This window comes from Convolutriloba macropyga, chromosome 13, assembly GCF_964194025.1.
Source record: "Convolutriloba macropyga chromosome 13, txConMacr16.3, whole genome shotgun sequence".
Lineage (NCBI taxonomy): Eukaryota > Metazoa > Xenacoelomorpha > Acoela > Convolutidae > Convolutriloba > Convolutriloba macropyga.
Genome location: NC_134480.1, coordinates 27,391,901 through 27,417,945, shown reverse-complemented (window position 1 = coordinate 27,417,945; position 26,045 = coordinate 27,391,901). Strand labels below are relative to the sequence as shown.

Genomic DNA, 26,045 nt, shown 5'->3' with positions numbered 1-26,045 from the left:
CAATTAATTGTGTTGTCACTTGTCTAAACTACAAAAACCACCCAACCAAATTAAAAAACATAAAAATTATATTCACCCAGCCGACAAAAATATTTGTCTCAATAAACCGAAAAATGATAATCAAATGCTTTAGTGACAATTGCCGACATTAGAAAATATTTTTGATTCCATTAGCACATTATTTCTGCTATCCTTAGATAGACGTTATAAATGAACCAAAAATTGTAATCGCTTCTAGACTAGCTTTTTTGACGAAAATTTTGATGCATTTGTTTTTGATAATATCCTATTTAACTTTATCGAGGAATTCGTAAAATAAATTATGTGGATGCATTATTAAATGGTACAATTTGTTTATCAAATTTAAATTACCAATCATGAAATATTACAAAATAACAACGCTAATTAATGTTCGTCTTATTTTACTTTCGGATTTCATATTTTTTTTTACTTTCATTTAAAAAAATTAAAACAGGTGGAGTAGAAAATTATATATGATAAAAAATGAAACCGATTAATTTATTCTGATTTGCCTCCCGCGGTGATCTGAAATCGATCACATTTTTTTGATCTGATCCTGAGGTCATATGAAGCAACGAAGTGAATAATCATTCAATCATAAAAAGCCACAAATTTGAGCATCAAACAGAAGATTTTAATTAAAAATTTTCTTAACACTTGATTAGATTGTTGATAGAATAAACTATCACTCCTAGTATAAGATTTGGTTTGAGCTTACTATAGTGATCTCTTAAAAAAAACTTTGTATCAGATAAATTGAATAATTCACAGGGTACTTTATTGCATTGAAACATAATTTATAACTTTAATTTATAATTATCGTTGTCTTTAATAGTAACTTCGTTAAACTGTGTAGAAATTGTCGTATTCTTGCCTATTCAAATCTGATCCATAAATACAATCATCAGTCAATTTTTTAAACATACTAAAAAATAAATAGATTTTTATTTTCCTAGCTTTACAACTTTTCATAACCTTTCCTAGCTTTTTCTAGACATTTTTCTTAGCTTTACAATGAAAAATTGATGTACGTCTCAAAAACGTCAAAATAATTCTGCCAGATATCAATCGAACAATTAATTTATTCATATATTACAACATTGCAAATTTCCGTTAATTCCTAGTTGTAAATTTCAGTGAGTTATTTTTTAAAACCGCTACCATTTGAACAACTCCATCCATTGTTCTATTGCCATTATTTAGTCACCAGTTGTATATTCCGTTTGTGACGTCACAATATGCCAGGTATTGGTGAGAAGACAGTTTTGGAGGTGTTGCGTAGGACTATGCAGAGTGACTCGAAGACAGACCAGAAGAACAAACAACAACAAGTCCTTCTAAAAGGACACCATGGAAAGATTGACAAGGATAATTTCGTGTACCAACAGGGATACCTTAAAGGTCAGTTCCCTGTCGAAAAACTTTAAATCCTTTGATATGACGTCTTGATAAAATTATAACATTCTATGTCAGGTTTCTGGAGATATAGGGACTTCCAGTAACTCTAATTTTTAAGTTGCAGGTGGACTTATCCAAAACATCCTTTGTCTTGTTATAATTAACGGAGACTATTTTTGTGAGAGTTGCCTGCCAGTATTTGTTCTGGTGTTTTTTAATATTCTCAATCATTTTTTTTTACAGAAGAAAATTTACAATTAGAAAATCTTGGTTCATAAACGATCATTGTTATCAGTTCAACCCATGCAATCACCCATGCAATCACAATAGTTTCCTTCTTGGAAAAATTGTGTGAGGTAAAACTTCTTGTTCTGGGCAATCACATTTCACCCGCCACTGAGGTACAACTAGTATGATAATTCATTAAATTTGGGCCCCCCACTCATTGGGTGCGTCAAAAGCTTATCATTACAGATTATCCCCGCTCATGGATAACACACTATTCAAGGCCGACTCGCTTCTTAACTTCTGCAACAAGGATTCAAAGATCTGCTCCCGTTTCATACGTGTCTATAATCTCGCATCCCTTGCGAGGAGCACGATTGCAGACCCCCGAATTGCTGTAACAGAAACTGATTGAGATATTCTACTGAAGGCTACCGACAACCCCGCAGGCTGCGAATTTCTGTTTTCAGCCAGAGTAGCGATTCGTTTGAGGGTCTTACGAACTGTCTCTGAAAGTCCTCCAAACGTTTCGAAAGCCTTAGGAATGAATTGAATTCCGACTTCACTACAATTCTGGGCGTACTGTTCGTACTGCCTGTCCTCAGCAGCTGACAATGCGAAACCACTCTTCTCCTTCGCATTTATTGTGAGGCTTAACTGCAAGGGAGAAGTGACGGTAACGTCTAAAGCTGCTGGTTGACCGGCATTTCATATAGGTAAGAAGATATCGCCCGGTCTGGAGTTATTGTCGGGTAGTAAACTTTTCTGTTCAGAAATGGGTGACAACAGAGCTCCCGAGCAAACTGATATAATTTTGTCTCGTATACAATCATGACGAGAGATCATATCACCGCGACCATGGCATGGCACCGCATGGTCGCCCATTATATTTAGTGTCCCAGATTTACAAAAAGGACATTTTCTCTCGTTCTCGTACAATTTTACACCCAGTCAATATTTGAGAGCAACACGGAACTCATTGGAAGATAGGTGTAGTCCCAGAGCTGGAATGGGGGCTGCAGATAACCAGGCATCAGACTGTGGTAGAGAAAGAGATTTTAAGCGAGCTTTTTTTCTTGTGCAACTTTCTTTTCCCAACAGGTTTTCGAAGGCTGAGTTATCAAGTTCCACCTGAATTTTTCTTTGAGAGGGATATGTCGTCGTAATTTCGCTCAATTCTTCAACTGCTTTGACAAATGAGATGTCTTCAGTTGAATTATGGCCTGTTAATTTTTCTACAAGAGCAGAGGATTGAAAAACAGGTCCAACGTATGCAGCCTGAACTTGATCTGCTGATCGTTTTATTCCTACACCCGTTTTATTGATTGGAAGGCTTGCTTGGTCCCAAGAGGTGTCTGACAACAAAACTCTAAGGATACCTTCAAAGGTTGCACGCTGAACCGAATCAAATTTTCGAAGGGTTCTATTTGATTCGTCCGAAGGAGAATTGCGTTGCAAAGAGTAGACCATTTTGGGAGCACCAGGGCAAAAACGCAAAATATCAAGAGCACATTGAGGATCGTCTACATATGCTAAATTGTCTAGAAGTTTCTCTAATTTTTTTGATATGTTATTTTTAATATGTTTTGTTTTCTTTTGCTTCTTTTTCTGATGTTTCGTTTTGGAAATAATGTAGAGAAGATTTCTTGTGAAGACAAACCGTTGTGAGTTAATTTTGGTTATTAATTATTTTGGTTAATATTAATCGCGCTTTTTTAAATTCTAAATCTGATAGTTAACTTTATATTGCAATTGGGATCTTTTCCGTTTGGGCCAGTGAGTTTTCAACTATGTATCAACTTCCACGCTCAAGTTATGGAATCAACGAATTTTCAGTGACCTCCCGTCTTACTGAGTGTGTCCACAGGTTCATGCTACAACATAATGGGGCAAAAATGACTCAATAGCATCTTAGCGTTTTTTCGTTTTTGTTCTAGAATATTATTTTTGATTTCATGTCTCCAGAGACTTGTTCACGCATGACTGCTTGGTTTTTGCGCGACCTTAATTGTTCTTATTTAGAAAGAAAGTCTGTTGCTGAATCAAAAGTTATTGTAAGATAAGCTAGCGCAAGGCTCTGAAAGCCGAGTGCTTACTGTGTTAGTTTATTCCGGGGGTTCGAACTTTTTACGCCCTCAAAATTTTAACCACCTCTCTGAATTAAATTGCCTCGCTTGTGGTTGGAGGTTAATTTTTCAGACGTTAGTCGGTTTATGTTTTGTTTTGTCATAGACAGGTGACAGTAAGTATTTTTTTGAGTCATGCGATCGAAGTTCATAAGCAGTTGAGCTTTTCCAGCTAAAATAGTCTAGTGTTTTATGATTAGATTTTTGATAATATCCTTTTTTGCATTAAAGCGAAATTCATTTTGGCCGCATACTCTTTTCTTTTGTGTTCAGTTTTTCCATGTGAAAGGAAAATAGAAAATACACCTGCTTTATGCATTTGACTATTTTGTTGGTGTATTAGAACGTGTATTTGAAGAACATGGAAAAAAGCAAGCCAGTTTTATACAACGTTGAAGATTTCTACTTAAAACAGCTTTCCAAAGACGTGAAAAAGCTCAATTTTCTCCATAAGTTATCAGTTTTAATAATTGGTCTGAACGAAAGTGGAGAAATTTCTACGAATTCGATTATTCACAAAATCAAATCAATCTGCGCAGATTCGAACCAAGAAGTCGATTTTTATATTGGCGATAGAAACAGTGATGTTACACATTTAGCACGGAAATTTTACACAATTTCCATTATCGAAACAGACAACATTCCCACAGAATTAGAAATTTCGTTAGCAAACACTGATCAACAAAATGCAGCTAACAAATTTCGAGTTATTGGCATATATGGAGATTATTTCAGCAACGAATCGACTTATTACTGGCGGAAATTCGACTTAATAGTGTCGGCAAACACAATTCACAAACTTCCAAAAAAGGAAAAATTGTTCCGAAATGTATTTCCGACTTCATTTGAAATGGACGAAGATCTTGTAACGACCGCTGATAATTCAAATCGCTATTTAAAACAAATTTTGAACAATTTAGTGAAATCTTTGAACGAAAAACACGGTCGATTGCTGCTAATTTTCCCAGTTTTTGATTACGCCACAACGGAAAAGACGTTGGTTTACAATTTAATTAATAAAAGTTTTGAAAGTTCAACTGACCTTTTAGAGGTGCCACTTCAGAACGCCACCAATATTTCACAACCAGTTATGGTTTTCAAAGCTGAAAACCTTTTGAGTCGAGTTGAACGATGCATTGAATCGCTACATATCGAAAACTTGACCTACGATTCAAAAATTTTACAATTTGGTTGTCCCTGTTACAAAAAGTACATAAAAAGTTTGCAAAGTTTCGCCGATAAACAGAAATATTCGAATAAGTTGATAGATATGTACTTCAGACCTACGCAAGAAGATATTTTGAGATGTCCGAATCTTAGTGAGGCGACGAAAAAATGTTTGATTGTCGAAACACGATCCAAATTACGACAGCTTTTAATGGATACCTTATGTAATGACGGGGATTTTAAACTCCGATTTCAAAAAGAGTATTTTCTGCTCAGAATGAAGAAAATATCACAAGAAAAAGAAACAACACTTGATTGAAGCCATCTGTTTTTTTTTTGTTTTAGAATACCTTTGCAAGCCATCTATGAAATCAAATCTCTTGAAATGAACTGTTACCCAAAATTCATAACTGAAGAGTCAAAATGTGCATCCGCTTAGTTTATTCACTCAGGCTTATGGTGTTACCAAAACACATTTTTTTGTGGGGGTGGAGGTTTGTTTGGTTGCCAAATTTCTTGTTTATAAAGTTTAAATTCAATACAGATAGTTATTATTTACGTTTTCTAAGATTCTAAGATGTCAGATAATACTTGTAAGATACAGAGTTAGAAATTGTTGTTCGCCGCCATAAAGTAACAGTGCGATTTGAAACTTGAAACACTCGGGGTGAGATAATGTTTTGAAGTTTATTTCGTAAATGTCTCCTCATTTTTTATATATAAATCCCCGGCAACGTCGATATTTTTTATTCATGTCGCGTTTTACCCGCTATTTGGGCGAGACGATGATCAGCTATTTTATTATATGATCAGCTATATTATTCTCCATTTTATTAGGTGTCAGTTTTCAACCAGAAAAAATTTTAACATAATAAGCTGTGTTATCAAAACATCTTAATTTGGGTGGGGGTTATCGTTGGAAAGTGCTATTAAAAAATGTTGTTTGTTATTTTGATTTAGATTAAATAAATTAGTTTCCTTTGATTGCGAGTGTTTTGCATGATTGTATTTTGTGTTGTGAGGCTCTTGTCGAAAGTCACTTCCGTTCGTTTTCGACAAAAAGAAGTCATGTCAGTGACATCCTCGGCCCCAACTGTAGGATCACGAACTGTTGCTGTACTGTATGATATCGGTGTAAAATCAGCAAGATAAGACAAGATAAGATAATCGATCGCAAATATAATAATTGGAAAAGGAAGTTTGGGAGGAACCAAAGTTATGGGCGACTGAAAGGGGGACAAACTAAATTGAGCAAAGGAATATCCCGAAAAAGGTTTGACACGCAAAAGGACTGCAAATATGGTAACAATGCTTGACTAATGATCGCAAAAGTTAGACATTTGATGTGAAACTTTGCAATAATGTAACTTGTTGCATCAACTTTTGGAGACGACTTGACTTACAATTCTATACCTTTTCCTATTGAAAACTGAAGTATACATCTGCTCGTGAGAACGAGAACACAAAATAATTCATTTGTTTATTAAGACTTTGCTTAGCTTGATGACTGGTCTTACTTTCTCACCATGTGGAGTTCTCAGTTTCACGGAGCGTACTACACCATCTGAACCGGGGTAAATTTCTATAACTTTTGCAAGAGGCCAGAGACCTCGTGGCGTGAAGTCTTCAAGTAGCCAAACCAAATCATTTACCTTGAGGTTTTCAGAAGTTTTGTTCCACTTCGACCTTGTCTGTTGATTAGGGATGTATTCGCGAAGAAATCTATTCCAAAAGTGCGAGGCTAGTTCTTGAGCAGATTTCCATGACCTGGACACGGTGACTTTTTGCGATTCGAAGAGACCAGGAGGGTAGTTAAGTGACGCTCTTCCGAGTAAAAAGTGGTTAGGCGTGAGAGGCAGAGGATCGTTAATTTCACTCGGGACATTAGTTAGAGGTCTAGAATTCATATTGGATTCAATCTCACATACCAGTGTCCACAAAATGTCATCTGAAAGGGTTCTTGACCCAATTACTTTGTACAGAGATAACTTGAAAATCTGCACTAGGCGTTCCCAACTTCCACCGAAGTGTGGAGCCGCAGGAGGGTTAAACACCCACTCAATTTCGACCTGCATCAGATGCAAGTGACTTGCAAAGTCTTGGGAATTTCTAAGGCTTGCGATACTGCATTGCAAAGAGTTATTTGATCCAACAAAAGATTTTCCACAATCGGAAAAGAACTTTTTTGGTTTTCCTCTACGGCTTATAAAGCGACGGATGCAATTGATTGTTGAGTCTGTTGTCAAGTCGACGGCAACTTCTAGATGGACAGCGCGTACTACTAAGCACGTGAAGACGAGTATGTATCTAGTCCTGTTTCTTCCATGTTCTTTAACTGGAAAGGGTCCTACGAAGTCTAAGCCTGTGGTTTGGAAAACTTGATGATTTTCTCTTGGTAGTCTGAACTCTGGGAGGTCAGCCATTTGGGGGGCAGCTACTTCTTGGATCATACGTCTGCATGGAATACATTGTCTAACTGTTTGTTTGACTACCGCCCTGCATCTAAGAATCCAATAGAGTTCCATTAATAAACTTCTAGTTTGTTCTGTGCCACAATGCATGTTTGTTTGGTGAAAATGTTTTATCAGTAGTTTAACACTCTGATTATTTCCATCTAGGATCAACGGGAAGCGCGCAGTTTCTAGTCTCAATGCTTTAGACAATCTTCCTCGAGCACGCAAGTGCTGGTTATGATCGACGTATGGTGATAAAGAGACAATTCTACTGGCAGATGATACTGCAATACCTTTTCTTAAGTTCGAAATTTCCAATTTAAAATCTTGATTTTGGGCACTTTTTATCAAGTAATTGTAAGCTTTTGTATAATGTGCTAGTAACAACTTGGATTCCTTTTTCCGGCATCTATCTGCAAACAAAAAGCAAAGCGCTGCAACTCTAAGTAAACGATTCCAGTTGCTGAAACGCGATATGTCAATTTGGCATTTCAGTTCTTTTCTTGGATCTGCCATTATAATTTTAACATGTTGAGCAGAGAGTAAATCTTGTTTCGGCCACGTGTTTTTATTTTGACACAAGAAGGATGGACCTAATAGCCAACGTGAGTTGACATTCATTTGGTGAACGTTGTAGCCTCGGGTACCATCGTCAGCGGGATTTCTGGTAGACGAAATGTAGAACCAATCTTGGGCGGAGGAAACGTCTAAAATTTTGGCTAGTCTGTTAGCAATGAAGATCCGATGGCGAATCTCAGGAGTCCGTAGCCAATACAAAACGGTCGTGCTATCCGACTAAAAAACTTGTTTATGGATTTCAATATCCATCTCATCTCTGACAAATTGCGCTAGTTGAGCACCATATACCGCAGCCTGTAGTTCCAAATTAGGAATCGTCATCCGTTTTATTGGCGCAACTCTTGCTTTACCGATCACAAATGCGACTGAGACGGATTCGTCAATGTGTTCAATTCGTAGATAACTGACTGCTGATAATGCTAACTCGGATGCATCTGTGAACGTGTGTAGTTCAATCGATGAAATCGGTATCTCGTTTAACAGTTTGCGAGGAAGATGTACATCCTTGAAAGACGAAAGTTCTTTTTTCAGATTCTCGAAATCAGAATTCTCATCAAGTTGTAATGGCTTGTCCCATTTTGGACCGTGGTTCCATGCTGCTTGGAGAACTTTTTGGAATCCTATTGTAAAGGGGGCGATAATTCCTAAGGGATCAAAGATGGAAGCAACAAAACGAAGTAGTTTACGCTGACTCGTTTTTTCATCAAGTTTGGTCTCATGGAACAATTTTTGCTCTATAACAAATGTATCGGCTTCTGGAAACCAGGGCAAACCAAGAACCTTTTGACTCTGTGGTGCGGATGTTTCTGGATTAAGTCGGATATCCGGATTCAGCAGGTCAAGAACTTGTTGACTATTTGAATTCCACTTTGTCAGATTGAAGCCACCAGTAGCAAGAACCTTGCGAGTCTCATGCACAATGTTTGAAGCTTCATTTGGACTTGATACGGCAACATACAAATCATCCATGTAAATGTTCCGCTCTATGACCTTTTGAACACTTGGATAAGTTTTTGCATTGTCCTGAGCAGATCTTCTGAGCGCGTAGGACGCTATGCAGGGTGAATCTGTTGCACCAAATATATGACTGGTGTATTCATAGGTTTCTATGCGTCCATTGTTCTTCCAGAGGAAGCGTAAGTAGGGTCGGTCTTTAGGGTCAACTTTCACCTGCATGAACATTTGTTCTATGTCTGCGCACAGCGCAATTCGATTCTCACGAAACCTCATAATGACACCAGTTAAATTGCTGAGCAGATCTGGCCCTTTCAGTAAATTAGAGTTGAGGGACTGACCCTGGAAAATGCTGGAGGCATTTGCAACTCTACGAACCTTACCAGGTTTATTTTCATTGGTCACTGGGTGATGAGGCAAAAAGGAGACATTATCTGTCAGAGATTCGGAATCATGAACTTTAACAACGTATCCTTTTTCCAAGTCTGCGTCCAGAGTAGCCTGGTACTTTTCCTTTAGTATCGGATTTTTTGAAAGCTTTTGATATAATTGGTCAAGTTGTTTTAATGCTAACCATCTGTTGTTCGGAAGAAATGCACCTTGCTTCCAGAGGAGACCTATTTGATAATGACCGTCAACAATTTTGGTTGTGGACTCTAAAATTTCAATCGCTCTTTTATCGTTTTCCGACAAAGCTTTTCGGGGCGATGCAATGCCCAAATTTTCCACTTTCATCCAATCTTGGACTATTTTGAAAAGAGAGTCGTCCATATTAGGGCAGTTTTGCACCTGAGTATACTGTACTTGTGTAGACTCATTGAGAACTAAATTCGTTTTACCGGCGCACGTCCACCCCAATGGAGTTTCAACTCCCCATGGGGCATTTTTTGGACCTTTTATAATTTGTTTATAGTGAATCAAGTCTAAGTTGTCAACGCCTATGATAATTGAGACATTGTTCCGTTCAAGTTCAGGAAAATTTATATGACTGAGATGATCATAATTTTTGCACAAAGCGTTTAGTTGAGCTACATTCACTGCAGACATGTTCAAATCCGGTACTGCCATAACATCATTAAGTCTGACAGGCTCGATAGAGCTATCTATTGGCTTTCTGTCAAAGCAAACTTTAGAGCAATCAACTTCCTTAGTCGTGTGATAACCGCTCATAGGCATTTTACCTGTCTTTTCGAGATTAAGACCAAGTTCTTTTGCTGTTGGTTTCAGAAGTAGACTTTGGCAGCTACCGTTGTCTAGGTATGCGTATGTTTTCACAGACTGGTTTCCATTTATCAGTTGAACTGCCACAAAAGCTACCTGGCCTGTGCCAACAAATTGCACTGGTTTAACGTTTGAGTTGCTTTTGTTCATAAAACTATCGTGCAGAAGTGTGTTATGTCTTTTGCCGCAGCCTTTTGAGCGGCAGACATTTTTTGAATTGCATTGATCTACGTGATGATGTCCAAAACAATTGAAACAAAGCTTTTGTTTCATTACATGATCTTTCCGTTTCAGGGGACTCAGTGCTTGGAAATGTATGCATTTGTAGAGGTATTGGCAATTGTCATTGTTCGGACAACTAACGCTTTCTTTCGTCTTAGACTGATTTTGCCCTTGTTCCCTGTTACTCAGAAATTGATGCTTTGGGTGGTTCGGACTTTCATTAATTCTAGTAGAGTGCGACGTTTTCCAAGCCATTTTATGAACACCAATGTTTTGAGAAGATGGGAAATTTGAGTTTGTCGGTAAATCTCGGCATGCTTTCGCATAGTTTAGAAGCCACTCAGCAAGCGCGTTTAAAGATGGCTGTGTCATGGTTTTTTCTTGGAGGTAACGGTTCCATTCGAGTCTGACTGGATTTGGTAATTTTGCTAAAGCTATGTTCATGTTGATTGTAGAGTGAAGATCATGAATAAAACCGAGTTGTTGAAAGGTGTCGACGAGCGTTAGAAGAAATGAGGAGTACTGTGTATAACTTTCCGGATTTGATAAGTTTGGGTTTCTAAAGTTTGACAATTTGTCAAGAAAAGCATTGACAATCCTCTTTGAATTGCCAAAATGTTCTTGCAGTCTTGATAGAGCTGCTGCGTATAAATCACCATTGCAACCGTACCCATCAACTAGTGCTTTAGCTTCACCTGTGAGCAGTGATTGCAAATGGATCATTTTTTCAGCTGAAGACATGGGTGACTGGTCGATAGTTGCTTTGAAAATGCTATACCATTTTATCCACTTCATTGGATCGCCGTTGAACGTTTCTGCGTGCAGTTTCGGGACAGATTTTTGGAAGCACACTGACATTGAGCTGGTTGAACATTGGTTTGAACTTTCCGCGTTTAGAAGTCCTCGATGATCGAAGTTATTGCTTGATGCGTTACGATTTGTTTCAGGAAAAATACTCTGAGTGGGCCAATTGAAGGAATGTGCGTTAAGCATTGACGATGGAGCGGCGTTAGCATCAAATAGTAAGCTGCTGGGTGCAGAAAAACTAACGTTGTTGTTCACAGCGGGCGCTGATGAACTAACTGCATATTGCTCCTGATTGCTGATATCAAGACCAGGTTGAACTGGGTTAGAAAATTGGAAATTAAAGCTGTCCGGCGGACAATTCGCTCTTTTGATGGCACCAACACTGAGACTGAAGTCCTCTCCAGTATTTATCTGTGACTTCCCCTTGACGTATTTTTTGAAATTATCGATACACTTTTTAACTTCTATCTTTAGACGACTATGTTCGCGAGAACAATTGCTCTGTTCTGATGGATCAATCAGGATTTTTAATTGAGACACTACGGTTTCAAGTTTTCGCTGCTTCTCTTTTATCTCTTCAACTGTTTCCTGTAGTATGTCAACATCTTCTGATTCATCAATCGAGGAGTTTAGGTAGTCAAGGTGATAATGTATATCGTCTGTTATCATCATTTTGGAAGATTCGAGCATCTTCTGTTCTTGAAGTGTTTCTGGCTTTTCTTCAGAGAGGCTCTCTGTTGGAGCACTGGAACATTGATGAAGATTTCCCAAGATAGTTGTTTCTCTCTGGTCGCTCTCGGAGTTAGCTGTTGACCGAGTGTCTACCATGACTGAAACGTAGACTGTTTTCTTTACTTTGCCGGAGAAAAGTTTTTGGTTTTTGGTTTATGAAACTCCCACCAGATATGCAAAAACAATTTTAACTTCAAATTACTTACTGCTTGACAATTATCTTGTAAAAAAAGCTTTTCAAAGGGCTACTTACCAGAGCTATCTGGATCTTTCTACATATACAAGTTACCTACCTGTTAAATGCCTACCTGTTACCTGCTACCTAACTGCTGAAACTTATACAAATTAAGTCTAATTAAGGGTTGTCGATAATCCAACTAACTAACACTTGCTACCTACCTGCAAACTTATACCAAACTTACCTACCTAGAAGCTCCCTAATTTTACCTACCTAATACCTGCTACCTACCTGCTGCAATTTTTACCTACTTATACCTACCTGCAAACTTATACCAAACTTACCTACCTAGAAGCTCCCAAATTTTACCTACCTAATACCTGCTACCTAACTGCTGCAACTTGTACCTACTTATACCTAAGTTCTAATTACCGGTAACTCTGTTGCTGGATAATTGCAATCTGCCTGTAAGAGTTTTTACCAATGGGTCCACACCTATAAGTGAAATGCAGAAAATTTGAGATAGTAATCAAGCTGGGTAGTAGACGAAAAGCAAAGATAGCGTGATTGGTATGGAAGAAAAGAGACCGGGGAGTTTGGGGCGGATAAAAGCCCAAAACTGGAAAGCAAAGAAAGCGCGGGGGTTGGGAAGGCAACCAACCTGGGGGGATTTGGGGCGGGTAAAACCCCAAAAACCGAAAGCAAAGAAAGCGCGGGGGGTTGGGAAGGCAACCAACCTGGGGGGATTTGGGGCGGGTAAAACCCCAAAACCGAAAGCAAAGAAAGCGCGGGGGGTTGGGAAGGCAACCAACCTGGGGGATTTGGGGCGGGTAAAACCCCAAAAACCGAAAGCAAAGAAAGCGCGGGGGAGTTGGGACGGCAACCAACCTGGGGGGATTTGGGGCGGGTAAAACCCCAAAAACCGAAAGCAAAGAAAGCGCGGGGGGGTTGGGAAGGCAACCAAACTGGGGGGATTTGGGGCGGGTAAAACCCCAAAAACCGAAAGCAAAGAAAGCTTGGGGGGTTGGGAAGGCAACCAATCGGGGGGGATTTGGGGCGGGTAAAACCCCAAAACCGGAAGCAAAGAAAGCGCGGGGGGGTTGGGGAGGCAACCAACCTGGGGGGATTTGGGGCGGGTAAAACCCCAAAAACCGAAAGCAAAGAAAGCGCGAGGGGGTTGGGAAGGCAACCAAACTGGGGGGATTTGGGGCGGGTAAAACCCCAAAAACCGAAAGCAAAGAAAGCGCGGGGGGGTTGGGAAGGCAACCAACCGGGGGGGATTTGGGGCGGGTAAAACCCCAAAAACCGAAAGCAAAGAAAGCGCGGGGGGTTGGTAAGGCAACCAACCTGGGGGGATTTGGGGCGGGTAAAACCCCAAAAACCGAAAGCAAAGAAAGCGCGGGGGGTTGGGAAGGCAACCAACCTGGGGGGATTTGGGGCGGGTAAAACCCCAAAAACCAAAAACAGCGCGCGGGTAAATAATAAAATAAATTTTTAAAGACTGTCTTTTGGTCTTTTGAATCTGCTTTCGGTCTGTTGTGATGTTGCGAACCCTCTTGCTGTTACATTTGGACTGTTTTTGTAAAATTTCTACATCTTTGGATACTGAAACATCAAAAAAAACTCATGGTGCAGATCAATTGTTTCCCATTCCAATCAATTTTTTAGAGCAATACTTAGCTTTTTCAGGGGTTGAATTCGTTGCCTGATGTGGTTGGGCGTCAAAAATATGTTATCAAAACATCTTAATTTGGGTGGGGGTTATCGTTGGAAAGTGCTATTAAAAAATGTTGTTTGTTATTTTGATTTAGATTAAATAAATTAGTTTCCTTTGATTGCGAGTGTTTTGCATGATTGTATTTTGTGTTGTGAGGCTCTTGTCGAAAGTCACTTCCGTTCGTTTTTGACAAAAAGAAGTCATGTCAGTGACAAGCTGAAATCATTGCGAAGTTAACTATTAATACTATTAATAAAACTTTCCTAGATTTCATAAAATGTAATATATGATTTCTTAGTAGTCATCCAAATACCATATATATATATATATATATATATATATATATATATATATATTAAAATTTAAAAAGCAGCCATCCTATGGGTAGACATACTATAAAATACAAGTCAAGCTTTTTGTACTAAAAAGAAGCAGGTATCTTTTCCTATGTGGTATACACACATATATATATATATATATATATATATATATATACCACATAGGAAAAGATACCTGCTTCTTTTTAGTACAAAATGTTCTTTGGCCAAATGTTCTTTATTCTTGGTCTTAATCTCTATTTTATTGACGCTCTCAAACTTTCACTGGGAATTATCATAACTGAAAGTGCTATCTACAAACCGAGCTGAACAATGTACCTTGAGGGTTTCCTTTACCACTGATTTCATTTGATTATCACGGAATAAACTGTTTATCATCTTTGCAGTTTATTAATCCACGTTGAAATCAGTTTCTTGGAAGTGAATAGCTGAATTGTTGAAGTCACTCAAAGTTGTTGTTGTTTGATAAAAGATAGAGACTAACGCACGCCTTCAACAACCTTTTTTAAAAAAACGCCTCTAAATCCGTACAAGCCGTTTTCTTTAGTTTTGATATGCGAAATCTTTAAAAAATATTTTCTTTTTCCCCTGTGAACAAAAATGGTATTGCAATGTTTTGTGTACGCAAACTGATGGTTGCCCATATGCAATGATAATTTTTTGCAACGCTTTATAAGCAATCACTTATTCCAGTACAACGAATAAAGACTATTAAATAAATTTTGAAACCACAATTAAGGAGGGTCTTAATTAAACATGGATGAGCAGTCCTGAGAACACCCTGGGTCCCTAAGTGTTACCGCCGTTTATTGGGATACCGAATTCGGTTACCTTTCCATAATTGTGCCTAGTCAGCACTCAAAATGATTTTAGATAAAAACAAGGCGGCTCGGTAATGTGCGATCGCACATGAGGTTCCGACCCCACTCATCCACAATTTTGGCATAATTGTCTACCTAATGAGGAACTGATAGAAAAACACAAAAATTCAAGTATTTTTCAAAAAAACTGGTGTATGAACGAAAAGATAGCCTGCAAAGCAAATAACTCAGTGGATTAAAATATGGTGCATTAGATTGGTGAGATATGCCGATATTAAGAAAGCGAGCGAAGACGAACCGCAAAATCAAACAACAACAACAAACATTAATTACATCAAAATATTTATGTCCGTTTTAAAAAACAAAAACTAAATAACAAAGTCAAATTAACGTCAGATAAAACTGAAAATAAACAAATTAACTTGTAAGTCGCCAGAAAAAAGTGGTTACTCACCAGTTCATAATAAGGCTTAATAACAATTAGACAAAAAGAACAGAAACTTTAAAGTTAGAAATTTCGCTGAATTTTTTTATGAAAAGAACAATTATTTTCAAAGTAATGAAAACCATTAGGAATCAACTAAAATATCCCATAGGTTTACAATTACCAATGCTTTTATAGAAGGGAATTAAGAAGTCTCTGTATTCAATTTTTTATGCAGTTACAAAAAGAACAACAAATAGACAACAAACAAAAAATCAATTAAAACTTGCCATAAAATGCTTTGGAAGCCGTAAAGCCATACTTTGACCCCCAAAATATGTTTGATTGCACCTTTGTCGAACACCGAGAATTTATTATGTGACCGCTCATTAATGAAACTAAGTAACATTTAGACAAAAAAAACGCAAAATTATGTAATACTTGTTTTCTGTTCGAAAAAAATTTATTTCCAAAGACATTTAAGCCATTAATTACAAAATCAAAAAATTAAATAGGTTCGTCCATTCATCCAAACAAAGCCCTGCAATTATTCAGAATATGTCTTACGTCTACAAAAAGAACGTCAAATATGACAAAAATCTAAAATTAATTTAATTTTTTTTTTGAAAAACCCGTGTGGAAGCCAGTAAAGTCATAACGAATTCTCTTAAAACTTAGATTTTGCGACACCAATCCCTTTGACAACTTGCCTTGAAATGTATTATCTGACCTCTCATTAATGAAACTAGGTAACAGTTAGACTAAAAAGAAAAAAGCGAGATTATTTAATAATTGTTTTTATCGAAAAAAATATATCTCAAAAGAAATGAAAGCCATTAATTACAAAATGGAAAAACTGAATAGGTTCGTTTATTTTTCTAGAGGAAGCCCTTGAGACCTGCAATTATCCAGTACATGTCTTACGTCTACAAAAAGAACGTCAAATATGACAAAAATCAAAAATTAATTTACTTTTTGTGAAAAACCCGTGTCGAAGCCAGTAAAGTCAAAACGAATTCTTTAAAAACATTGGATTCTGTGACACCAATCCCTTTTGACACCTTCCCTTGAAAAATATAAAGTCATCTTTAACCTTTGATAAACGAGACCAGGAAACAAACAGACAATAAAAGGAACAAAATTACGAAGTTGAAGTGTTTTTTTTCAATTTGGAAAACAATTGTTTTCCAAGTCAAGAAAGCCATCATCTATCTTCTAATATCAAAACATCGGCTCATCTACTCTTCCATGAAAAGCCAATCAAACCGGGTCGTTGTACAGGAAATTAAATACCACTAAAAAGACAAAGTAAAAATGACAAATAAAGACAAAATTAAAAATTTCAATTAAATTCTTCGAGAAATTATTGTCGATGCGGTAAAGAACCACAATCTCTATCTTTAAGGATTTAAATTTTGTCAAATATGCGTTTTTTTGAAACCTAAAAATGTGATATATAAACTGCCAATAACGTGATAATTTGACAAAACTAGAGAGCATGAAAATTGGGCAAATACCTAAAAAAAAAATGTGAAATCTAGTAGTATCAAAGCCAGAACACCATAACTTAAGGCAATAAAATTGCAATTAAGACTAAATTTGAATTCAGCAAACAGAAGGAGCTTTCTTTGATTGCTGACACTAAGCTACAAATTGACCAAATTAAGATAAAAATTGAGGCAAAGTTCAGTAAGCCATTTTTATTTAAAAATCAAATGTTTTAAAAGTCAAAACGACCATGAGCTTTCAAGCAATCAACTAGAAAAATTAATTTGGACTTAATTAGGAAGCCAATAGAACTATCACTAGTGAGGTTTGATTTGAAATGTTCTGTTATTTAATTAATATAAAAAAGATCGAATATTTTATATGATAAACCGACTGATGGCAATCCGAATTATTTTGGATTATAACGGTCCAAGGTTGGTACAAAACTAGTTCTGCTTATGCCAATTGTCCATTTTTAATTTTTCGAATGTCATTTTTATAGGTATTTTGTTAGTTTAAAAAATTAAAAAAATAAAGGCTGCGTTTTTGATAATCAACGAATAAAGTTAGCAAAAAACGGCAGAGTTCTAATTACAGAGCACTCTCAACGGAAGTTGAAGTAGAATTTGCACCCTTTTCAGTCTACGACGATTTTGTTAGTGGTGTTTGGGTGTGCACTTCCAGCAAATTTAATCAGAGTGGACTAAAGAAACTTATTTCGTGCAGTTTTTGATGAAAAAGTCTGAATTATGTGAAATATTTGGCCGGAATTTTTGACAAACAATTCAATTAAAATAGCCGACAATATATTTTGTCTTAAAACGTAGAATCAACGACGTTTTCCTGAGAAATTTTATTAAATTTTATCAAAATTGGCGAAATTTTAGTCAATAATTCCGAAAAAAGGTGAATGAATTCAACGGAATTCACTCTATTTTCTCGAAAGTTTAAACCTCGATATCTTGCTGTAGAAAACGGAAATCAAAAAAAAAATCTTTCTAATTCCATATTCTACGCCGGACAAGCTTTCTAATGATACGAGTCTCAACTCTCTACGATGAATACATCGATCGGCCAAAATTGACTGAACCAAAAAAAACCCCATTTGAGTATATAGTTCCTCCCCCCCCCCCTCATGAGGGGTGTGAACAAATATGAAAACCATTACGAGGTCGAAACCGGAGTTCGAAGTCGCCTCCGTTCCGTCAAGTCCAACCCGTACCTTACTTTCACTGTAAGTCAGTAATGAATCAAGAAATTTTTCAGAAACTATTATGTTCTGTTTCAAAGTCTATTAATGTTACATTATTTTCTTACATCTTCTCAGATTCAGACTCTAAATTAAGACTTTAATTGACTTTGATGAAACAGGCTTTGACTTTTGTGCAAATTTAGTTAAATACATAACTAAGTTCATGAGCCCAGCTAGGTATTACCGTCTTTTGCTCTCAGTTGCTGTTTTTATTGATCTCAGTTGCTGTCTTTATTGATCTTCAGTTGCTGTTTTTATTGATCTAGCTAAAGCATTTAATTCAATATCGCACGAAATTTTTCTCAAAAAAATTGAAGCTTACGGTTTTTCAGAGAGTGCAGTTGATTTATTTGCTTCATTTCTGAAAAACAGACAGCAGCGTGTTAAGATAAATGATGTTTACTCAGAATGGTTGGAAACAATTGATGGTGTTCCACAGGGAATGGTTGTAGGGCCACTAGTTTTTCTTCTTTATATTAATGATTTTCGAGAAAAGGTACGAGGAAACTGCGACAAAATTCAATTTGCTGATGACAAAAGTTTCCATTTTAGCAGAAACAATGTCAGCGAACTGGAAAAATGTGTTTCTGAAATACTGGAGAAAACAGATAATTATCTAAAACAAAACAAAAAACCATGAATACCGGTAAAATTGAACTTCTATGCGTCTCGAAGGAACATGAAAATTTTGATCCAATAGTTTTTCGGGGACAAGAAATTAAAACACAAAGTCACTGCAGATACTTGGGTATAATAATTGATTCTAAACTAATTTTTCATGTACAACTCAACAAAGTCCTATCAAACATGGCCACATCGATTAGATCCATATACCTTTTACGTTATCAGTTACCTCTGGAAGCACGATTGATGCTATTCAAATCCCTAGTCCTTTCTCATTTAATATTTAGTGCTCTATTTATTCAGAACTTGAATTTCTCTGCAATTCAGCGAATTAATCGACAAATCAATTGGGGTATTAAAGTTTTCTATATGAGAAAAAAGTTTGAGAGATCTACAGATCTCTTAGTAAAATCTGACATTTTGCCTGCAGAACTTTTAATAAGCCAGATGAGTGTTTCAAAACTTAGGAATGATATTTCATTATTGAAAACACACGGCACTGAGAGTTTTTCTCTAAGTGGTAATGTCTTAGTAAGAAAAAACAACAGAACTGAACAGCTAATTCTCTTAAGGTCGAGCAGTCGATCAATACAAAAAAGAAGCATCCAAAAATGGAATAAACTTCCGCGTGAAGTCCGGACTTTCAGATCACGCTCAAAGTTTAAACGCATGTTAAAACAGCATCTGCTCCAACAATTCAAACTTGTACCGTTGGAAAGGAACGTTGGTGGCTTCAAAAGTAATTTTTACCTTTAGAAAACGGAACCACTAATTTTGATTTTTAACATTGTACTAATTTTGTTTATATAATTTTAAACCTGTAATATTTAACCCCTGGGTTATATTTTCAATTTACTTGTTTAAAAAAAAGTCCACAACAATTAAATGTTGACACAATACGTACAGAAAATGAAAAAAAATATCTAAAAATTAATGCCAAAAAATTTCCCTGACCAATTTAAAGAATGGCTTGTTGAGATTTTCCAGTTTGCTCTTTGTTGTTTTACCCTTCTCCTTTTTGATCCCGGGCTTCCTACCAGCAGTGGCCGTGTAACAAAAATAAAATATTGGAAAACTGATATAGCATGGTGCCTTCAAAACTACGTTACTTGAACGAAAAGTTCCTATGCTTGTCAGAATGGTGTCTGATTGGTAGGCAATTCTGCCTGGGATCTCGACATATAACTTCAAAACCTATACAATAAAATTTGACTGCAATAAAAGTCTAATGATATTTACCTTTTTGTAAAACTGTAGTCAAAGAACTTAGCGTCCAAATTTAGTCAGAAAAGAACTGCATAAAAATCCAATTAACTGCAATTTTTGCGAGATCTATTTTTGCGAGAACCACTGTGAGCGAAATCTAAAATAATCGAAGTTAAGAAATCTGCTGAATTTTACCATGATTCCATCGTTTTAAGCACGTATTTGCATTGTGAGTTCAAAAATTTTCTGATCAGGTTGAGGACTTCACGTTGAACGCGACTAACTGTTATCTATGCAAAACTCGTAATTAATTCTCTATATTTACTCCATAAGTTATATGATCAGTTTTCTAGAATTTAGTGCAATTAAAATTCAATCGATTTTCAGTTCACTCATATATAATTTAGGAAAAATGGAAATCCGAAAGTTGATGTAACGTACTCTTCAAAAACACGCATTTACAGCGCAATTGTAATTTGAACATTGAATTTTGTTAAAGAGTAACTATTTTCGTGGTTCTATCAAGTCTAATAGCTGATTTTAGATTTCAGTTTTGACATCATTCCTCAATTGCCTTTATTAAAAGTCGATTTTATGAGCTGGGATAGCTTTTTTTCATTCAATTTTCAATTTTCATCGGTATTCTCATCGGGTGCTTTTGAAAGCAATTTGCCGTTGAACAGCAGATTTAGGGTGACTAATATCGAATAGTCAATAATTTACTGTGATGAAAGAAGCTGTCGTTATAACTTTTTCATCTGCTTACTGTAGAACGTGCCAGATGTCTTCAAGAGGTCCGCAAGTCCGAGATAGAACTGTCATTCCTTCGAGAACACATTTCAAAACAACAGGAAAAGGGTGCTGACAACCAGGGTCCGGGTAGATTCATTGACGAGCACACCCCAGAACAAAAAGCGGATGACATATTCAAAACTGTCATCCCAAAGTAAGTGAGCGTCTGTTACTATTTAAAGCTGAACTGAACAATCAGGAATTTCATTTGATATTAGAATAGATATCAACTAAGAGAAAAACTAAATGAACATAGTTTTTCACCAATTATTTTAATTGCAGTTCAGCTTTTAAAAAAGAGGGACAATTATCAAGTGTGCGACGGCAGCAAAAAAACTCTGATCAAAATGCACTTCAAGGAAAACGCATTTAGTGAATTATAGTAAAACAGTTAAGGTAAAATCAATGTAATTTAGGGTTACCCTCAACCAATTTACTTATCCCACATTGACTTATTTATTTATTAATTAAGTCATTGACTGAAATTTTTTAAGGTATTTTCAATTAAACTTAACGATGTTTAGCGTGTGAGCTGTCGCTTATTACTTGTCCAAATTGAACCTTAAAATATTTTCCTGATGACAAAAAATATTACTCCAATTTCTGCAGACGCTCCGGTTAACAAATAATGCCAAATTTTATCATCTTCCACATTTTTTCGAGGAAAGTTGTCCCTTCCGATTGTCGTCTATGTCACCATTTGTTTGGTCAATGTGTTGATACAATCCGGGTTCGAGGAGTCAGCAATAATTCAACGCTTATCTTTGCTGGAAACGCGCTGAAACAAGCTGCTGAAATGCCCTAGTCAGACTCCGACGCTTATCTTGCAAGAATATTACAAGAACCTTACAAGATCGACGCTTATTTTGCAAGATTCTTGCAAGATTCTTGCATACACAACGGCTAAGATTGCCGTCGGTAATAAACCAGGGTGCTGGATATTTCTGAGGCGCTGATCTTTAGAATATAATGCGCCAATTTAGCACTTTCCTTACATCGATTCTTCACCCTTTTTACCGCTTCCCTTAGTTTTTCATAACAATCAGGGCTTTTTGCGGAAAACTTGGGAACGCGGGAATTTTTTTCAGTGCCTGATTAATTATCGTTCACACAAAAAGATCAGACATTTCTTCAACCTGGGAAGTTCTGCTTTTACTGTCCGGATTCAACTTTTGCTTCACTTGATTATTGTTAAAATTTACTATTTGTCAGACATTGAATAAAAAGTTGAAGTTAAAGAATTGCAATACTCTTTTTTGGCTTTTCGATTTTCGAATTGATGGGTTTTGAAATTTCGATGTCCTTTGTCATAGAGAAAAACGAGCTGCAGAGGTCGTAGGAGGGGGTGACGAGTCCAGTAGTTTGGGAGGGGAGGGTGGTGATGCGAAGGCGAAACAACAGTTGATCCCAGCCAACATCAGAAGGATGCAACTGTTGCAGAAGGAACACGACAAACAAGTCAACAGACGAGTTAGTCAAACTTTCAGTTTACTACGTTTGTTCACTCTTCTCTGTAAATTCACCTGAAAAACGCCTGAATTTATCTGAATGGTTCAGCAAATTGTTCTCGCCTATACTACACCCGATGATGATTGAATTTTACCTCCATTCTATTTAAAATTTACCAGACATTTTCAAGCGTCAGTGGCTGTGAGCTTTTACTTGAAATTGCCTGAAGTACCTGAAAAATACCTGGACTGTTCCGGTATTCCTTACTAGATCAGCTGTTTTTACCCGAATTTCACACGAAATCGTGCCGGACCCCGCTTGTACGTTTTTGAGTAAATGCACTCCCATTGGAAGCTCATTTCCACATTCGTACATAACACATTCGACAGTGCTTTTAGTTCGGTACCGGTAGATGCTAATGTTGACAAATAATCTGGCAACTAGAAAAAAAGTACTGGTGACGTGACCCAGTTTGAAGTCACTCAGAACTTCTGACGTTTATTGCGAACCGCAAAGCGGCTCGAGATATTGAGTCTGAAATTCTAAGTGACTTTTGCAGAGTTACGTAATCATGCCTAAAACATAGAAACGAGCACGTTTCAAAATGACGAAAGTCAACGGAATTCTACTTCTGGCTAAGTAGGCATTTTGAATTCTGTCACTGCAGACTTTCGGCTTTTGAAAATGTGCACGTGAGTGTTTAAATGGCATAAATCATATTTAAGACCGCCGCATAGTATTCTATGGCATCAACCAAAATTTAAATACTTTTGGATATGATTTGCTATCTATTTGGACGCATCAAATTATTAATTGATTCAGACAGTAGCGATTGAAAAGCCGGAATGTGTCAAGCAGACTCAAATAACCTTGTTTAAAACACGAATTTTGTAATTTCTAAAATCTATCACTGTGCATATAAAAACTTTGCATATGCTCTTCAAAGGGATCTATTCTGTTCCCCCCAGTGTTTTTTATGACCCCCAGTTACAAGTTATAGGTTGTTATATAGCACGTTACTATGTAAGAAAATAGCACGTGCGCTTGGTGGTCATAAAAAGTTTATGCTCACTAAGCTGGGGGGCCGAAACAGAATACACCCCTTTAAAGTATACAAATAGGGCATTTTAATACTTGCACCTCTGTTTCAATTTAAAATCCAATTTCAATAGTCAATTCTGATCGATAATTGGACAGAGGAGGTTCTGAATTGTTGAATTTTTGGATGTAAAAAACCTTGGACTGTATTAATGAATAGTGCATTATTTTTCTCCTTGTTTCCTAACTTAGTTAATGTACGTCTATGAATTAATTCTATGAAAGAGTTATCTTTGATGAAGTGTACCTAAAAATCAACAGGAGAAAAAATTCAAATTAAACTTAGACATGACTGACTTCAGTTACGGGTTCAAAAAATCTTCGTTATACTCATTTACAGCCTTGAATTCTGTATTTAACAACGTTTAAAACAATTTACGTTTTCATATGATTCTTCGATAAATTTGTTTAGTTATCATCGCGGGTTTGAAAAAAGTTTGAAAGCATTTAGTTTCAGTTTCATATCACGATCTATTTTGTTTTGATCTACCCCCCCCCCCCCCCCCCCGGTGTTTATGCAACCCAATTTCAAATTATGTGTTGTTATATATCACGTTACTATGTGAAATTACACGTGCGCCTGGTGGTATAAAAGTTATTTGTCCACTAAACGGGGAGGGGGTAGAATAGAACCGCATTTCACTTGACAGTGGAGATTCAAAAGCTGCTTTCTGGTGATTTGAATATTCTGTTTCGATTACCCTCAAATTTGTAAGTTAGACCTCATCCTTGCTTTGATCTAAATGTGGAAATTTTGGACAAAGTTGACAAATTTCCTCCATAAAATTTAAAATTTAAAATAGTGGCCGCAAACCAAATTCAGAGCGAAGCATAAAATGAAATAGAAAAAGCATACTCACAAATTGCGGACATTGATGACATAAAAAGCTGAGTTTTTGAGATCAGTGACAAATTTTGTAAGGATTTTCCGCAACTTTTATTGTCAGTGTTGTCCACAATTGAACCATATTTCTTCTACGCGGTAAGTAGTGACAAAATGTCGTCAATGATGATCGCAAACGCGGAAAACATTGATTTGTGGGATTGGCGACGTTATGAACATTACGTGCAAACGCACATTATCGAGCCTCCTTGTTTCAATAAATTCCAAACAAATAACTGATTTACAACTTATTGAGTTTGTAGCTGAGCAATGAAAGAACATCTGGTCTTAAAGTCATTTGACCTTTCGTAGTTGATGGCTAACAATGAAGTGCACCCAATTGGTTTTGAGTTTTTACCGATTACTGCAAAGTTTACAACTGGCACCAATCAGGAGCCCAGTTTGAAATTTCGCGTGAAACTTCTAGTCATTCAAACAATATGTTGCTAAAAAACAATATGTTGTCAATATCAAATTTTTCGAACCTGTCATACTGTTTTTCACAAATAATCTAAGCTGCTCTGGACACAAGTTGGTTACTCAAAAACTAAGATTACATTAATTTTCTGGTCCCGCATTTTTCTTAAAACTTTAGCATTATCCTTTTGAGTTTATTTACATTTTCATGCAAAAGGTGAGGTTTTTCTGTTTAAAAATTGTCTTGCTTCACCAGTAGCAAAGATTGACCACTTTTGTATTGCATCAATGGGTAACCATAATTGAGGTATTTGCAGCACTAATAGAAAGGGCCTCAAAACACGTGGAGCACTTTCATTTATAGTCAAATGTTTGGAAACACAGATTGACTCAAAAGGGATCCATGCTCTTCCCCCCCCCCCCCCCACCAGTGTTTTGTACGCCCCCCAATTACAAATTATATGTTGTTATATAGCACGTTATTATGTAAAAAAACAGCACCCGCGCCTGGACGCGTGCGTAAAAAATATAAGCCCACCAAGCGGGGGGGGGGGGGGGCTAAAACAGAATAGATCCGGCCTTAAACTGCAAACAAGGGCAGTACTTTGGCCCCGAAGTAGTGTTTTCAAATTTGGATAGCCCTAATGATATACTTGAATTTTACATTATATAAATTATCTCGGTTAATATTGAAAAACAGTTGATTTGTATTTCAGTTGGTGAAGTTTGCAGCAACTATTGAGACAGAAACAGACAAAAGACTGAAGAAGAGATCAATTGAACAGCTGTGGATGCACTGAACAAAACAATTGGTCTTATGATGGATAAACAACCATATAAACAAACAATAAATAACATAGCCAATCAGCTACTAGCCGTCTTTAGAGTTCCGATTTGTTTCACCAATACCTAATCGTTATGATTCCAAGTTTTGTTCAGTCAAACTAAATTGCAACACTAAATCGCTTTCAATTTTGAGACCACAGTTTCGGTAGTTGAATTAACTATTTAGGTACCTTAACGTCTTTTTATGAACAGCTTTGTAGAGTTTTGAAAGCATGCCATGCCTAAAAGTGACACGATTAGAGCTCTGATACAATACAGATCCACGGCTAGAATTAAGGGTCTCTGAATCAGAAAAAAAAACTGCTTAAGATTTGCTATTCAGAACAAACTTACACTTACAATAACTATTTGATGAAATAAACTGTTAGCGCCCCATAAAGATCTACAAAATTTGAAACATTTGCAAAACTCTGCACTTGGATTCGACTAATTCCTTCTCCACTAATAGAACTGGGGCACCAATAATAGTTATAGCAATAAATTCAAACCGTACATGGTTTCCATCATCTTGGTTCTGTGAGAAAGGAACTAGACAGAACGGAAGTCAAATTGTTGCTCACCAATCGAAAACCCGTCATCGAAAGAGCATATATTAATTTAAACGAAT

The 26,045-nt window shown here is 36.7% G+C and overlaps 1 protein-coding gene across 1 annotated transcript; it reads left to right on the top strand.

The window, feature by feature from the left end:
- Positions 1 to 533: 533 nt before the first annotated feature.
- Positions 534 to 25,613, top strand: LOC142351779 (uncharacterized). The gene is made up of 4 exons (XM_075403943.1): positions 534 to 1,422; positions 20,725 to 20,899; positions 22,059 to 22,215; positions 25,309 to 25,613. The coding sequence occupies exons 1-4, from the start codon at positions 1,260 to 1,262 to the stop codon at positions 25,390 to 25,392; spliced, it is 579 nt and encodes a 192-aa protein (XP_075260058.1). The 5' UTR covers positions 534 to 1,259; the 3' UTR covers positions 25,393 to 25,613.
- Positions 25,614 to 26,045: the final 432 nt, after the last annotated feature.